This window comes from Meleagris gallopavo, chromosome 1, assembly GCF_000146605.3.
Source record: "Meleagris gallopavo isolate NT-WF06-2002-E0010 breed Aviagen turkey brand Nicholas breeding stock chromosome 1, Turkey_5.1, whole genome shotgun sequence".
Taxonomy (NCBI): Eukaryota; Metazoa; Chordata; class Aves; order Galliformes; family Phasianidae; genus Meleagris; species Meleagris gallopavo.
This window is the reverse complement of record NC_015011.2, coordinates 45223252-45242061: the sequence shown is the minus strand read 5'-3', so window position 1 is coordinate 45242061 and position 18810 is coordinate 45223252. Positions and strand designations below refer to the sequence as shown.

At 36.1% G+C, this 18810-nt stretch overlaps 1 protein-coding gene across 1 annotated transcript in view; it reads left to right on the top strand.

Moving 5' to 3' along the window:
* Positions 1 to 18810, top strand: part of ANKS1B (ankyrin repeat and sterile alpha motif domain containing 1B) — a 407884-nt gene that overhangs the window by 213493 nt on the left and 175581 nt on the right. The window contains exon 15 of the mRNA XM_031552160.1: positions 283 to 389. Within this exon, the coding sequence (XP_031408020.1) occupies positions 283 to 389 (107 nt within the window). The remainder of the gene's footprint in view (positions 1 to 282; positions 390 to 18810) is intronic.

Below are 18810 nucleotides of genomic sequence, written 5' to 3'. Positions count from 1 at the left end.
TTTTTTTCTTCTGTATGACGTACTGGTCTGTAGTAAAGATTAATAACCAAGAAATGTAGAGCTAGGATCAGATCTTACGGTATATACTGCCCTGTAAACTATGTTTTACTTCTGACTTTTCTGCTTGCTGAAAACATTTATCTGTCAAGCTGGCGGGCTCCTTTGATACCAACTTTCCCAGGAACACGATGTGGCAATGCCACCTCTCAGCCCAGGACTACCGCTATTATCCAGTGGACGGTTATTCGTTGCTTAAACGCCTCCCTCTTCACCCTCCTACAGGACCCCGATGCCCTGTCCAGACAGTGGGACAATGGTTGGAAAATATTGGGCTACCTCAGTATGAAAACCACTTGCTGGCTAATGGATTTGACAATGTGCAATTTATGGTAAGAAATCTTCTGTGCATAGCTGTGTATATACACTGTAGCTGCCTTTTTTTGTCTGTCTCTTATGTGATCATTAAAACCTTAAAGCTATTCTGCATTGCACTAAGATTTGTGTAGTGTTTCACTTTTCTGTGTCTAGCTAAATGAATATAAAGACTGTCCTATAATAAACTTCTGAAATATTCACATTGCAAAATGCTCTAGCGAGAAATATGGTAAAAGAAAACTGCATATTAAGGGTCTTTTTCTCCCCTGTCTGCCTTCAGGTGAAAAAAGAAAAATGCACAGTTCTTTTAATCCACTGCAGGAGACAATTTCACAATATTTAAAGCTGTAAACACTCCTATTTGCAATACCTCACATATTACTATTTTTATCTAAATACTAACATCATCTTCACAATAATTAAGTAGCATGCAATGCCATTCTTGCAATGAGGAGTATTTTAAAAGCAGATCACTATTTAATAAAGTGCACTCTCTTTGCAATCGATTCTAGATGTCTTCGTTAAGTGTTTTTGCATCTTAGATGATCATGCTGTGGGATTCACTTGTTGAAACTTATGCCCTGTGTGGAAAAGTAATGCATTCCTTTTAATAGTTCCATTTTCCTGTTTTAACACTGAGTGTATTTCAGGAACAAGTGAATGAAACAAATTTTATCTGCTTCAGAATTTACAGTATTAACATGACGTATTAAGTAACACAGACCTGCCAGAAAAACTTTCAGCTGAAATGAATATTGACTGTAAAGAGAGAAGCTTACTTACAAGACTGTTATATAATCACATTTATACCAGCTTCAGTATTCCCATTACTTGTATCTCTTGCAAAAATCCCAATCACAGTTCTCATAAAGAATCAGATCTTAAAATGTTACCAATCACCCCTTCCTTAAAATATTTATAGTCCCCAGCTATGTCTTAGAACAGTTCTAACTTTTCATAGCTTAGACTAAGCACATGAGAAACAGCAGTGAGACATGAATATTATGACTATAAAATCATCTTATGAGTTGTGTTTTTCCTATTTAATTTCTTTTGCTAGCGTGATTATATGCCTGCACGTTACTAATCAGAAAACTAAGGCACCAATTTATGTCATTTCCACATTATAATAGTGTAGAGATTTCTTCCTGTTTTTCCATGTCTGACATCTTTTGCTTATATCAGTAAAAATCATTACCACCTTTTCCTTTAAATATTCTTGGAACCAAAGCACCAAGGGAGTGCAGAGTGAGGGGAAAAAAAAAGAGTTCTAAAATGCAATTCAAGCCAAAGTTTCCGAAAACATAACAACAAATTCTTATATGTATATATAGTAGCATTAGTTACGTAAGAAGGTGATCATTTAGTCTTAAAGAGATTACAGAAGGAAATTGTTCACAAGAGACTGTAGGCGGCATAACAAATGCAGAGGGGTACGCCTACCACAGGTAAATGATGAACACCCAGGGAGCTAAAGAAACTGCCTTGGAGGGCTTTCCAGTCATTCCCTGGCTATGGAGGGGCCCCAGCCACATTCTGTGGGAATTTATGACTTGCATTTCTTTAGACTCTTATTGGCACAGTTTTGTAAATATGCAAACTCTATCTGACAGCATATTTAATACTAAAATCTAACTTTTCAGGCATTAGGTAGATTAAATTATGTCTGGGTTTTGGGTTTTTTTGTGTGTGTTCCAGATGGTGTTTTCCAATCATTTTAAATTATTATTTTCCTAAATATATATTGCAGATAAAACAGACAACTGCTCTTAAGAATAGTTGTGCTAGCATGCATGTGTGAACAGAAGACTACAGCCTCAAATACAGTGATTAGACAAAAATCTGGAAAATTGTCTAGTAATAAAAGTATAAAATTACAGTAGTTTAATAATTACTAATTTATGGATTTCATAGTTTATTATACTGTAACGCATTTCAATTTACGTTCTTGCATTAGAAACTGATCATTTCCCTTATTTTATGAGAAATAAAATTAACAGAAAATACCAATTTCTTTTTATATTATTCTTTTGAATATGAGAGCATTATGTAATGAAAGACTGTCCTGAAAAACTCGAGAGAGGATTTGTTAAAATATCTTCCATCCTATCCAAAATTTTAATGAAAAAATTGTTTGTAGGAAAATGAGAGAGGAGAGAACTGCTGTGTAACAGAAAAAAATCAGACTTCTCCAAACTTGTATGTATTGTAGTCTTCTTTAGCATGAGAAAACTGGGTTACCTTTATTAAAATGGCTTACATATAATTTACAAGCTTATCATATCAAGCATTTCATGTTGGTTACCTACTTTTATCTGCTTTACATCAAATAACTGTAATACTTCAGTGCACTAAAAAATCAGCTAGACATATTTGTTCTTCATTCTGTACCATATTCCTGCTTTTGTTTTTCTGGAAGCACATTCTGACCTGCATTTATTCATTCTGTTGCCTAAGCAACAACCATCACACTCCTATTAAGTATGATTTAGTAGTACAGGTCTTTCTAGATGTTCAGAGCAGGAGAGAGGATATCACAATGATATAATTAATGTCCATGGAATAACATAAATCTGAGAACAAATATAACATATTCATACAACTCTCAAAAGCAAAATTCTACTAATTAAATTAACACTCTAATATAAAGGTTTTCTTTTTCAGATAAAAGGATTTCATAGTTAATCATTCATTAGATCACAGAAATTGACTCCTTATATTTAGGCCCCCTTAGGCATTAAGGAAGTTCTTATTGTACTTAGAATTAGGAAGATTTGTTCATGCTACCTTCAGTATGTGGACTTCATAGCAAGAAACAGCCTGCTGGCTACTAACCTTAAAGTATGTACAGTTCTGCCTTAAGTTCATCAATATATATGTTTTAAAAATATGGTGAAACATAGTATTAAAATCTGACTTATGTTTTCCTTAACTACTCTATTTCCATTTACTGAGTATTGGCGCACATATCAAGTTGGAGTTCCTACCTTCTGTTAGTGTCATGCAGAAATAACAATTGCATAACATTTAATAGGCCTGAGGCAGATTCAGTCCCAAGTTTCAGCTCATTTATGCTTGTAGGAATGGAATCGTACTTGAATATATATATATATATATATATATATATATGCAATCATTATTAACTTCAACATTTTGTTGTGTAATAGGCTGCAATGTCCTTCAGATGTAAAAACTTGTCATAGCTTTGCAGGGATACTCAGTATTTGAAGTTGCAGATGATACTGTGATTTTCATAGTGTAAATGTTATTTTGCAGTTATGCTAATTCTAAAGCACACAGTAACAATCTGATCAGTAATACATTGTAATATATAAATTAGACATAAACTATGATGAAACCTAATGAATCGGTGAACATCATTTTGATGCATAGGACTCATAGATACCCCTGGGACGAGTTAAAACCTCTATACAGACTTGCAGGCCTACGTAACTTAGTCTGCTGAGGAAAAAAATGTTTAACACATGAAAATGTTCAAATGACGAGGTCACTGGACCTTTGCATGCTTCTTTCTACAACTTTGGAGCTTCATCAGTGCTCTTGATTTACAGAGCTAAAAGCAGTTCATCAAATTGCTACCCAGTAAAGACTAGTCCTTATTAATGACTTCATATGACTATCTATTCATAGGTTGTTCCAATCATTTAAGATATTCTAATATTTTATCACTTGCTTAGTATTGCAGTTTGATGAAGATAATCTTTCTTAAAAAGTTCTGTAAAGTACTGTATGAGAGAAATAGTGATCAGGAAGCCAAAATGAATTAACATAAAGCATGAAGCACTAAATTATGTTTTTTTGACATTCCAAAGTATTGTTCACTAATAACCGTTAATATGTGAATTGGCATTGGACTTTCACTGCTGCTGTGAATTTACACACATGCATTTCTAGTCTTCCAAGTACTTAAGTGACTTGCATATCCTGAAGATATACATATTGCCTAAATATTTTTAAGAATTCAGTCTTTTTCACTGTTAGGAAACCAAGGCATAGGGTGACTACAGGATGGAGTTTAAAACTGTGAGATAAGAGGCACTAAATCCTTAAAGAGCTACTATTATAGAATTTAACAGATGCATTGAGTTGCTTACCTAGTGCCAGTTGAGGTACTGAAGGAAATCCAGCAGTTTTCAGACCAAACTGAAAGATATTACTGAGGACCAGAGTTCAGCCCAGCTCTTCATAATTAGCAGATGAAGGCATCTTAGGTGGTTCTATGCTACTGATGCATATGTAGCTGAGATGAATCTTGAATTTCTAGCTCACACAGAGCTTGTAACATGTCTTGATTTTCTTCTTAGTATCTTAGTTGCTTATGCATTTATTTCATAGAGTCATAGGGATTGGAAGGGAGCTTTGGAAATCATCTAGTCCAAACCCTTTACATTATTTTCTATTTATATTCATGTATAAATAAAGTATTCTTAGTCATCTGTGAACTTACCTGCACAAGTTCAAGGGCGGCTCCAAAAGTAATGCATCCTATTTTATTATTCTGGCCCATAATGGCAGATGCAGATGTTTTTGGCATGGCAGTACAGGCTGAACCTTCCCACCAATATTCTGTTACACTTTGTTGCCATGTGACAGATGGCAGCAGGGGAGTGTCTGACAAAATGGTGTCTGACATGGAAGTGTGTATGAAGCAAAGGTGTGTCATCAAATTCCTACATGCAGAAAAAATGGCACCTGTTGACAGTCATTTGCTGAATATTTATGGAGACCAAATACTGGATGTGAGCATGGTGAGGTGGTGGGTTGTGTGTTTCAGTGGAGACAGTGACATGAAAGAAAATATATGTTCTGGTTGGCCATGCACAGATGTCAGACCATGAAATGAAGAGCATCTTGATCAGCTCTGGCAGATTACAACCAGAGTATTGTGTATAGAGATGAATACTGGCTTCAGTGCATTGGAAATGATGGTGGCAGTGTTGGAATATGATGAAGTTTATGACAGGTGGGCCCCACAAATGCTCACATGGGAACAGAAAGAACATCATATGCACATTTATCTGGACCTGTTGAACAAATTCAAGGCTGAAGGTGATGGTTTCCTGGATCACATTATTACTGGTGACAAGATGTGGTGTCACTACTACAAGCTGAAGCCAAAACAGCAGTCCATGGAGTGGACTCCATCCTCATCAAAGAGAAAACTCGACACAGCCCTTAGTGGGTAAAGTAATATGCACTGTCTTTTGGGATAGGAAGGGAGTAATCCTGGAACTTGGACAAACCATCAACTCTGACTGCTACATCATGAAGCTGAAGGCTCAAACTTCCAGAGTCAAGCCAGAGAAGAAGACAACCTTTCTCTTGCAACGCAATAATGCTATGATCCATACCAGTTTGAAGACCATGGAGCACATTACCAGTCATATCTGGACTGTCCTACGACACCCACCATACAGTCTGGATTTGGCACCTTCCATCTATTCTGGCTGATGGACTGCATGAGCAGTATTTTCCCAGCAATTATTCTGTCAAAGCACTGGGTGACCTCTGCTGGCACAGATTTTTATGAGTGCAGGATGCAGGTTCTTGTTTGCTGCTGGTGAAAATGTGCAGTTGGTGACTGTGCTGAAAAATAATGTTTTGCAGCTGAGAATTTGCTCTATCGAATAGTGTTTTACTCTTTGTATCTGCTGCAGTTTCCATGGAAATAAATAGGAGGCATTACTTTCAGAGCAACCTACAGACTTATTCAGGTTCACAGTGATGCTAGATATGGGCTACCTTCTCAATTCCCCTTAGCTGCTTGTTTTGAATTTAGTTTTGAGCTAAGATTTGACTTTTCTTTCTCCCTTACTCCCCCTCTCTGTTTCTTTTCCTTTCATTTTTTACTAAATCCGATGGTTTATTAGTCAGCTGAAGTTTATCTGCTGTCTATCTTCAGGTCTCATTCCTGGGATTTGCTGTGCTGGAACAACCAGTATTTCTTGCCTTTAATCTGTTTGAAGGATTTAAAACTGTATCAAGTGTAAAGGACAGATGCAATTTCATTTCTTTAGAGAGATATGCACCTGAACAAAATTCTCTGCATGCACCTGCTGAGATCACTGCAGCTTTTGTCCAAAAATACCTGATACAGAGATTCATGATTTTTGGCATGAGAAGAAAGAGTGAGTCAGTCTGCCAACACCTTACTTAAATTAGCCATGCTGTAGATAATGAAAAAGAGGCCAGTGTCTTACAAGGGTTCTAGTCTGTAGTGACTTTAGTGACTCTCAGGAGCCAGCCAGCTCCTGAAATGGTTAGGAGAACAAACTGACCTTTGCAACATTCAGACTCTGAGCTCTCCAGGTTCTCATTGGCTACCACAGGGACTGATCAGGCCACTCATGAATCATTTGAAGCACAAGACAATTCAGACAGCCATGTGTAGTCGAGCCTGGATGATTAATTGTTTAAGGCAGCCTTAAAACTAAGTCAGGTATATGGAGCAAGTCATGCTTTTAGCATCACAGAATGCCAGTCCTCCTGGTACTGGAATAATCGGTGGTTTTCTTTACATCTGGTGAAATCTTAGAATATAAACCTGGAGCTAGGAGTTTCAATCTCTTTAACTGAACCTCATTTGCAAGCCCCAGGACTTGCTCCTAGTTTTGTTTTATCTACAGAGCTCTGCACTGAAACTGTGGAGTTTTTCTCAGTGCCAGCATGGCCCTGGCTTCTACCATGAGCCAAGTGCCTATTTGTTAGTCTACATTTTTCAAAGTCTTCCTCTCCTTCCCCTTGACAAACTTTTGCAACTGCAGCTCATGAGACAGGCCAACTCCTCCCGTAGGCCAACCTGTTAAGCAAACATATAATGGGGCACTGTTTAGTTTTAGTGAAGCAGTCAGTAAATGTTTAGGAATCAGTCACCCATATATTGGAATTACTTGTTTAAGACATTTATGTATACCTGGAATGTATGATACAGGTTCTATAGGAAACCCATAGTCATCTGGAGATTCAATTCAATGAACATTACAGCATTCGAATGCCTAGATTCTTATTTGTGACCTAATAGATAAAGCATCTTGTTAGCCATCAAAGCCAAGGGAGCATAAAGTGTAATTTAGCTGACTGGCTGACTAATTATTAGAATAAAATAAAGTAGATTAATCTGATCAGCAGAATTTCTTTCCAGGCTTTATTTTTTACTAGGTCTCCTTAAGCAGTTCTGTAGACATAAAAATCTAAATAGCTGTGTTTGGACTAGAGTATACCCAGTGTCCATAAAAAATGAAAGGAATTATTTTTGTTGAAGTTTTTTCTCCTCTCTCAGAACATCCAAACCAGAAGCTTGAGGTTTTTCATTCAAATAGGGATTCCTATTACGAGACCTACAAAGTTGAGCTCAGGTGCATACCTGAGTTTAAGATCGTGTCTCTCATCCAACAAAAGCAACTGGTCTCACAAATAATCTATTCTGCATTCTCCACTTAGTGGTTCCATTATAGCATTCCTTAAGCTAGTCAAGAAGCAGAAGGGCCTCTTCATGTACTCGTCAATATCTTATGTGCAAATAATATCCTGCACTTTCTTCCTGTTTTTAGGGAACTTCAGACCATTCTTTACCATTCTATGATATGATATGATATCATGAATAAGCAGTGCTTATTCTGATTTTCCTCAAGAGAAAGGGTTTTTAAAAGGATCTGCTTCATATTTATACATATACATAAATATATATGTGGTGTGTGTATAAAAAACACAGGCATTGTAGGTGGGTGAATGATCCTGCACTTGACAAAAGACTTTATGAAAGATTTGGCAGTAATAACTGTTCAACAGAAGAAAGAAAAGACAATTTTTATTGATATTATTTGGAAAATTAAGTCATATGGAATCCATCTCCAAACTTAATTATTAAGATGCCGTGGTTATAGTGGATTCCTTGAGAGTCAGAGGTTGTCTAAATCTGTCTCAACAGTTGTATCTTAAGAATATGATCATGGATGGGTCCATCTATGTTCTTGCTACGCTTTGCTAAATTAACTTTTAAATGAGGGTTTGTCTGACTGTTCTACACTATTTTGCCATCTGTATTTAAATGTTATTCTACAGAAGGTCATACATACAAGGCACACAGCCTGTACACTTGGTAGATCACCCAGATGCTTTCCTTTCACTCACCTCTTCCATTCAGGACAGTGACATGTAGTGTCTATGTGTTTCTTTGAAAGGCTCACTAAGTCTGAGAGAAAAGAGCTTGACCAGTGTACATATAAATGTATTGGACTCAGTAAATCCCACACTAAAATAAGAGGGTGGGTCCAACTTATCCAACCAGACATTGAAAGCCATTGCAGGTACAGTCACCAATAAAAGTGAAATTATTTCGTTATATATATCTGTGAGTACTTAAGAGCTGAAATTAGTCCCATCTGTTCTAACAATATGTTAAATGCTAGTTTTAAATGTTGTGTTTGAGCTAAAAGCTTGCCTGGTTCAGAGAAAGACTTTCATCTCAGTATGCAAACACTGATGAACCCTAAAAAATTCTGAGACTACAAATACAAGGAATTTTCTGTTGGCTCCAAGTAGAATTTTATGAGAAACTACTAGCAAATACTTCATCTGAAAGACAGGTTGATAAAACAGCTGAAAATTCTAAACATGATAAAATTAAAATGTTATTTTATTACCTCATAAAATAGGAGATGCCATTCTGACAATATGTTCTTACTATGTATTTATTTAAGGCCAAAACCTTTACAACTGACAACTGATTTTGTTACCAATAAGGAAAATGATATATCTTCAAGAATTATAAATGTTTGCATTTAGAATGAAATGCACAATGCTATTCTTCACAAATTATGAAAAATGTGAAAAGATGGCAATGTGAAAAAAAGCGTTAAAAGTAACAGAAAGCCTAAAGGTTAAGAGAGGAGACATTCTAGGAACTTTTACTCAGCAATGAAAAAAAAAAGGAAGATTCAAAGGATAGTCAGTTTATTTACATTTATATATTTATCGGTAAATAATGGAAAGCTTTGTAATGCAGGACAAAGATGGATTTAAGACCAGTAGCCTCTATGTAAAATTAAGTTACCATTTAATCTTAGTTGTTTTATGTGAAAATACAAATGCAAAAAGAAATTACATAATGAAAGGAACTAAATATGGAACAAAATATACATTTGTGTATATTGTTTTAGAACAGTATTGTCCAATAAGAAACGAATAAATGGAGTCTGGACTAGTAGGTAAATTAATCTCAGAACAGACAGACTTCCCCAACTAAGTTAAAGATGTTTGAAGGAGACATTAGTACAAAGGAACTTGATTACAGATAATTACACTGTGCAATGCTAAAGGAGTTTTCAGGGAAAGATTAATGGATACTAATAGTTAACTGGAAATTTCAAGCATAAGAATCTCAGACATTCTTTATCAAGGAAGAGTAGGTTTTGCTAAGAAAAAAAGCTCAGGTGTTTATGCAGATGAAAAAAAAAAATCAAACTATATCTAAAATAAGAAAAAGAGAGAACACATGAAAGAACTACTAAACAACCTAAGTAAAATAAGGGAAAAAATAGTAGGGAAAATGATCTCACATTAACTATGTGAGTAAAATGCATTCTGGAGAATTTTTAAATATGCTATAGCTAAAAGGAATATTTACGAAGTTATGACCACTGCTATAAGTCATTTTAGTCTTAGCATAAGGAACAAGGTACAAGAATTAGAGAAATACAGTACTAATGAAGGGCACTGAAATATTAGAGAGAGGGGAGAGGAGAGAGAGTGATCATACCACAAGAAGATAAGACAGTACTTCATTAATTAAACTATGTGAATCATCTAGGTTAGGTGATGTTTGATTAAGAGTCTTAGGATACCAAGGAGGAAATATTGGAATATTCAGTAACAACATTTTAGAACTCCTGGAGAATGAATGAATTACTAGAAGATAAATAAAATACAAATCACAGGATTCATCCTGAATATGTCTCATATAAGACCTATGTTTTCATCCTTTCACCATACAGCTAATGCCTTATTCAAGAAAGAAGTGGATGGTGGTATTACTAACAGATAGGTACTGTCATCAGTGCTGAGTCTAGTGAGAATAAAATAGGGTAATTAGAATGTGGCAATGGGATGTAGTTGGAAGAAAATAAAGCCAAATTAAGTAACTCTGCAGTTAGGAGAGAATCAAAATATTTAGGAGAAACCAGTAAAAAGGTAATCTATTTTACAAGGTATTGTGCCTCTCAGAAAATAGATGAGAAACTTTCCTTCCCTCAAAAATAATTAAAATAGTAAATTTACTGCCACCTTTTAAAAGCTGTTCTAAAATGATGTACCAGAATTGCCATGCAAGCAACACTTCAGTAGAGAGTTTGCCTGATTGCTTTACATTTCCTGGGCACCAACTTTATTCTGTTTAGACATCTTCCATTTTCTCATACATTGCTGAAAATGATTCTTTCTTCCATTCCCATGACTATATATTGTTTTGTGGCATCAACTCTTCAGCACCAGTTTTATCTTTCATATTGACCAAAAGCAATGCATCCCGTGAAACCCTCATCACATGCTTACTGTTCTGCCTGCCTTTCACAAGACCTGTTCGTTCTGCCTGTTCATACACACATACGCACACACAAAAAGAGCACAAAGGTGAAAAATTCCATATGCTCAAATATAAAGAGCCAGAGAATTAGATGTGCAGCTGCAGTTTGTCCTTCACATTCTTGTGACTTACCATACAGTCTTGAACTACAACTTTGTCTACTATTTTTCCCTTGGAACTCCCACTCCATTCAGTGTGCTGAGACTTGAGCATGCACATGTACGTATTTCAAACAACTAATTTTAACAGTTTAACAAAATTTAACAAGTAAAACTTGTATTTATTTTTCTTGCATTGCTTAGTGATTTTACAACCTTAGCCCAATATTTTGTTTTGTTTTTAAACAATGCTCAGGTCCCCAGAGTACCTCTCTTCTCATTTAGCAGAGTAATACACGTGGCCAGTATTGTTCACTGGGAACACTGCAATTGTGTTATCAGTCATAAAGTGTTTTTACATCCAAATATACACCTTGGCTTTGGAAGTAACATTCACAGTTTAAAAATGAGTTACAAGGAGTCAGAAAAGATTACAGGGTAACAACACTATAGAAGATAACTTGTTTTAGACAGTTAAAAATCAATGTCTTCAGTTAGAAACACTTTTTTTCATGGCTTTTCATAAAATAGAGCATCACAGGCCAGTCCCAAAAATTTTGTCCAAATGTTTTCCAGGGTCTAAGCATTTCATCACAAATACAAAATGACACAATGAAAACCGTATCTGCTCTCTGGTTTTTTTCTTTTTTCAGTTAGTTAGCCATTGTATTGAGTTTGAAACATATCATATTCTGTATCTTTCGCTATGTCTCATTAAGCTTCAATTGCTGTGCATACAGGATAAAATTTCTGTACAACAATGCATTGTATTTGTTTTAAACTGGCTGCTCTGAAGCTGGTGGTAAATATACTGATGGTATGTACAACCCATGACTTACTCAAAATCTCATGATTCAGGCTTTTATTAGTATTATCTTATGAAGTACTTCATTTTTATTACCGGAATCTGAATGATTTAACAGGATTATTGATGTGAATACCAATACCTGCTCTAAGTTTATGTAAATACTTTGACTGTTATAATGATTACTTGAAAATTTTTGGTGCCAAAGACCAGCTCTAGATGCAAGTTTTATAATACCAAAGCTATAGTATTTACACAGGGGCAGATGTGGAGGAATAAGGTTACTGAGTAAGTGAGTGCTAAAAACCACTTTAAATATTAAAATATGAAATACCACGAGTAAAAGTAGGTTGGATAAGCACCTATCAAATGGCCATCCTGGTATAAAGCCAAAGCAGCATTTCACTTGATTTCCTAAGTTAGCAGCCATGAACTGGCTAATAGTGGCCCGCTGTGCACAATCCCTTGTTTGTGGCTATGGAGACAGGGGAAAAGACTTGCATCTAACTCACTGTAATTTTACAGCTCACACTAAAAACAGATATCTCGCAGCTGGTTTCATCTCTTAAAATTTCTTGATGGCTTGATGGCTTCTGTTCTTCAGTGTCCACACTATTTAACAGCTTTTTCACTGTTTCAGGTATGCCCTCTCCAAACAGCTCCCCTTAAAAATACATAAAAAGCCCACTTTAAGATGTTGTTTATAAAAAACAAGTTACATGTTGCAGTTCCATGCTGCATTAAGATTAAAAGATTGCAAAAGACTGAGTTGGTTTTTAGCCTTGATCCATTTTTTAATGTACTATGAATAATATAGCTCTGTTAGCATCTCTGAACTCCCAAGGCATGCCTCTTGTTACCAGAAAGGAATTAGAAATTGACAATGCAAATTATTTTGTTTCACTTTCCTTCTCTCTTGAAATTTGGAAATATGTCTATTCTGCCCATGAAGTTTTTATTACCTGATATTTGGATTTGGTATAAGATATAGTTCATCTCTATCTTTATGCTAGAAAAATAACTTTATGCAGCAAGAGCAAAGTATGTTGAAGAACCCTGATACAAACAATTGCTTCTCTGCAGTATCAGGCTTTTTGTCTGCAAATTCTGCTGTTCCTACTTGTACAGATTGATTTCTCTAACTCTGTTAAGTATATATATGAATCTTGTTCTATGTATGTATTTGTTCAAGACACATAACAATTTCTTTCCTTCTTAAACTGAAGACTTGAGAGAAAATGGAATAAAGAAAACACTTGCTAGCACTTGCATAAGAAGCCTGGTCTTTAAAAAGTGCTTAGGACAGTATGCCTAAGGGTTGTTTCTGAGGTCAGCCTTTGGTTTGGATTGTGAGTTTTCAAAAACCAGTTCTCTACTTCCTTAATTATCTGGTTAGGAAATTATGTAATGTTGTTGATCCACATATATAAAACCAAGAAAGGATACTGGGATGGAAAAATCTGTGTAAGAGGAGCTATCTTGTGGTTAACTAACTGCTTGTGTCTCACCTTAGAAAGTTCCTTTTTCAAAGTACTTGTAGTTGGAAAGCACAGTTTCTGAGGAGTTAACCAGATTGCCTGAGAGATCTCATTAAGTCATTAAGTTCTGAGTGAATTCAGTGACAACTACTGGACTCATGCTAGAAATATTACATGAAAATAAAATGAGTATTTAATACTTATTGATATTTTTATGGCCCAAACAAAATGAAATAAGGAACACTTTCCGTGTATGAGCTAGTTATAAGTAGTTTTTAATTATTTTAATCTTGAAGTTGTGCATTTTATTGCTTTTGTTAAATCAAACTCAGAGAAGAAACTATATCTTCGTATTCCTAATCTCTTTTGTAGATACCTGGGTACTATTCTTCCTTCCTTTTATTTCCAAGATTCTCTATATCTGAGTACTACAAAATCCACATGTATTTCTGAGCTCTCTCCTTGCGATGCTATCCCTTAAAATGGACTCTTCCTGTGTTCCCTTACTCTTACTTTTTCCCTTTTCTCTTTCCTCGGTAGAAATGCCTTTTTTTTTTTTTTTTGTCTCCAGGAAGGAAGGAAGGGAGAGAGAAAGGAAGGAAGGCAGAGAAAGTTGCCTCACAACTAAGTCTTTTTACTGATTTAACACATTTATGTAGTTCTAAACAAAGCAGAAGGACATTGAACTGGAGAGTCATCTCAGAGGCATTCTTGTTATTCTAGAAGCCTGCTCTGATACAATAGAGCTAATGCTGAATGAAAGCTAGTTTCCTTGGCTGGGCTTCATTTGACTCCTTGTAGAAAGCCAAAAATGCTCTACAGCATGATTTGTAATATCGTATTATTCAGACTGTTCCATTTTCCTAAGTGACTTCTGAATTTCCTGGTCAGTTTGCTACATATTAAGACAAACTTTCCTGACAGAAATATGTTGAAAATGCTTTGATATACATGTCCAAAAGAAGGAGTAAAATTCACGTTTGCTGAAGTGTGAGAGCTCACAGCTAAAATTGAACTTGTCTGTAGGTCTCATTTGAGTATATATGTAGGTAAGTCATAAGTACTCATTGGACTGGAAGAAAACAATCCCTATACTTAGGCAGTGAGAATTTATTTTTTTTTTCAAATCCAGGCCCTAATTAGTCCTGTTCTAATTCTTTATCTGTATAATGGGTATAAAAATGCCACCTTTCAGAGTCATATAAAATATATTAATTGCTGTTTTGGAGCTGTCTATTATTATTTCAATGAATGTCTAAAAAAAGTCAGAAGAAAGTGAATCATTCTTGCTGGTGAAGCTTTCAATGGAAAAATATATATAAGACATGGACCCACACAGGGAAAGATAAAGGCTAAAAATACCAGCAATCTCGTTTTGTAATCCCCCTGCATTGAATTCATGGATTATTCAGAAATGTAATTATATTCTATGTATGATCATATATAGAATATGTATCCTGAGGCGAAGACTGGTAAGCCAGTCTTCATTTTCGTAATTTGTAACTTTGGGACTTTGGAAAATTGCTTTAATATATAGTGGGGATCAGCTGTTCTTATTTTGTCTGTTTTATTTAGTGCAGTAGCTTCCCTTTTAAGAAGGCGTACTGAAGTACAGAAACAAGATCAACTGAAGTTACATAGTCTCCTACTGTCTTGTCATATAAGCGCATAGTTTTGTTTTGGAGCTGTTATTTGAGGCAGAGAAGGATCAGTGTGACTCAAGTACCTGTCAGGACCATGAGGAACATGTTTTATTACAAAGTTAAATTAGAAAAAGCTTGCTCACAGAGAAACCTACTAAGCATCAGAATTTTGATAGAATGGAGGCCCCCGAAAGTCCCTACCTGATGATCGTCAAATGCAGTATCCTTGTGTAAGGAACAGATTGGTGGATAACCATCAGTTGTAGAAGGAGGGAGTGTGCCATACAGAGCAGACTGACTTGTGTGAAGATTTCCTTATGACTAAAGGAAATTAATTTTTAGAGTGTAGGATTAGTGAACTATGGCAGTAGGTGTCCTAACATGTATACTTCGAAAATCAGATGTGTAACAACATTGCAGGGCTCTTCTACAATGTTTTGGGAATTGATCAATCTGCATACAGGTAATACTACTCTAAGAATATGCCAAGCTTTGCTCATACTCATTTTGAACCTGTCAACTCAGAGTTTTAAGAAAATGCAGCATGTCTACGGAAGTAATCCTATAAAAAAAGTAATCAAATAAATCCTATGATCAAATAAATAACAGCATGTTTACATTTACACAGAAAGTTCTTTAAACCAAGTAATGTGAGATACATAAAACCAATCTGTGACTTTTAATATTTGCAGCTAGTAGTTGCTTTGGTTCAAGTTAGATAGTTCAGTTTTTGAGAACACACTTCTTGAAATGCATGGATTTTTTTTTATTTTTATATTCATCATTACTAAAAGATTATAGCTGTCTTTACATACCTACTTACGGATTGGTATAAAAAGATAATGTTCTGTGAATAATTTCCTAAGTATTTGTAATCCCTAGCTACTCTGCTACAAGTAGAAAACAGAACTACAATAGTCACACTAATTACTGCTTTTGTGTTGTGTCCAACTAAACAATGCAAGAATATTTGCTAGAGTTAAAAATGTGCAAATATAGGGGATAATGTGAACAGATAGAAAGGCCACTGTGTTTATTTTACTAGTATTTAGTTAACTAGATACTAGTTAACATAGAATTTTCTTAACTAGATCTGGATAAAAAACATGTATTGTGAATAAATTACACAGGGAATAAAAGCCATTAGAAAGGGATAAAGGGAACAGAAAGTACCAAATTTAGGATTTGACTTTCACAGTCAGAAATCTGATTTTACTTTTTTTGTTGTTTGTTCTTGCATTTCAGATTTGTAAATATTGCCCACTTATACCTTGTTCAAGTGTTATAGGACAGAGTGGAATATCCTTTAGGAGAGAAGAAATATCCTTTCTGCTACGCAATCTATAAGTCTGGGCCTATTAATGCAGCTTTACTGAAGGGACAGCTCTTACTTTGATTCTTGTGTAATATATCATCCCGAAGTTAATTTGTAAGAATTAACAGTCCAGAGCCTGTATAACACACAGAAAGCAATCAGCAGTGCAATGTGGGGATGACTTACTGCAACCTGGAACAGGGATGGTAAATCACCTCTTCTAGAGACTGAAGGGCAACTAAGCCATATATACCAGCAATCTCAGTTGGATTTCTATTTAGTAAAATAAGGTCTTCTATCTGCTCTCAGCACTCACTTTCTAATGTAGTTAAATACTCATATGCTTAGCTTTAAATTAGCCCACTGATGACAGTACAAGAACATTACATAAGAGCAATTATTAATGTATTTAGCTTTTCTGAGCATTCACCAGTAGAGACACCCAACCGACAAGGCAGGCCTAGCCTCACCTAGCACAGTCATGCTGGTGGCTCTCCAGCTAACGCAGGGATTCTCCAGTGCATTCCTAAGGAGCAGCGCCAGTGGGCACTGAGCTCAGCCTCTGTGGCATGAACCATTCATGAAGTGACACAGTGTTCCTAACACAGTGCCGTGCTCCATGCAGGACGGCCATGCAGTGGAACGCTGATTAATCCTCCTTTATGAGAATATGGCAAAGCATTTCCCAGATTGTTATCAGAGAATAATGACCCCATGTAGTGACATGAAGCACATGGGATCATATTACAGAGAGCTGCTGGTTGCCACGGTAACGAGAGTGGGCCTGCAACGCCAGCCACCCAGCTGCTGAATTGGAAGGAATAAGAAAAACACAACCCACTTCCCATGTGAAATGAATTACAAGAACAAGGAAAGGAAGAAAAGAAAATTGTCAACCCTTAATCAAATGTTCTCATATTTTTAGAAACAGTATGAAAAAAATGGAGACCATCTCTGTTACCTCTTGGGCTTCAGGGCCTAAAGAGTAATGCCTCTGCATATAACATGGAAATAAATAACAACAGTTTGTATTAGAAAAATCACAGATATGGGAAATCTCATGTGTGCAATGGGAAACAATACTTTGTTCAATCCTGCAATGCCTTCTGTCTGCCTTAATGAATAAAATATGTACAAGTATATTAAAATGGGTCTCAGCATAATCATAGAGCCAGTCATAGGGAGGGACCTCTGGAGATCAAGTCCAGCCCCCTGCTACAGCAGATTCCTGCAGTAGGTTGAGCAGGAAAGCATCAGGCAGATCTCGAGTATCTCCAGAAAAGGAGATTCTACCACCTCTCTGGGCAGCCTGTTCCAGCTCTGTTACCTCACAGTAAAGATTTTCCTTGTGTTTGTATGGAACTTCCTGTGTTCCAGAGTTTGCTCATTTTTCTGTCGCTGTTGAATTTATCTGGCAAGCCTGACTGCACTTGCCCTGCAACCTTTTAATTTTCACCTAGAGAAAGTTAGTATGTTCCAGCTTGTTTTACATCAGATCTCTTACCTTTCACCCTTGCTGCACCACAACAGAGCAAAAGAGGCATGAACATGAAATACATTTAAACACAGCAACTCAGTGATGCATAGAAAACACAATCCATTTTCCAGTACTTCTCATTTTTGGAAGTAGCTTCATATTTTTATTATCTTTTGTAATAAAATATTTAAAAAGCAAGTTTAGTTGACCTAATTGCCTCCAGCTGCTATCATCTACATCTGGAAAAGGTCTGGGTACCTGAAAGTACAACTGTGGCTTCATTTCATTGGGGTTTACCCCAAACAGGCAGGTGAGGCCTCGAAGACCTCATTAAAGATGCAGATAGCTTGGCTACAGAAGGCATGGTCACTTTGGCTTTGCAGTTCTTGTGTGCATCTTTTTTGTTTGTTTGTTTAAGAAGGAGGTTTGCAGTGGTAAGCAGAAGAGACCAGAAAGGTATTCCAAAGCAAGAGCTATACCTGAAGATTTTGCCTCCTTATGCAGCCGTGCTTCAGAAAACATTTGCAGGCTGAATTTCTCATCTTGCTCCCTGAATCTTGGTATCAAAATTGTCCCTTTGGATGAGGGCAGCTTGCTCACCACCACCTTTTGAATTACAATACACTCTAGAAGCATAATTCTGTAGCTCAAGTGTTATGATAGTCAGTTGCAAGAGATAGTTCTCTCTAGAGAGCTTTCTCTCTACTGTTTATGTTTTGCAGTCATTGGAATTAGACCAGAAACACTTCTTGCAAAAGCAGTGTAAGACCAGTTTACCACCCCCAACTCTCACTGGTGTAAAGGATAACGTTCCTTTCTGAGTTACTGACTGAATTTCCTGGTGATTTACTTTAAGCAGAAGCACTGAAAAATCCCAGAATCAATCCCAGAATGTTCTTCCATATCAGTTATAGCACAGACTGCTCACTTTTTAGGAAATCCAAATTTTAGTTTGAGAAAGATGTGAATCTGATCTTTTCCCTCCTGGTGAATCCTCTAATAAATGTGCTGTGCTATGA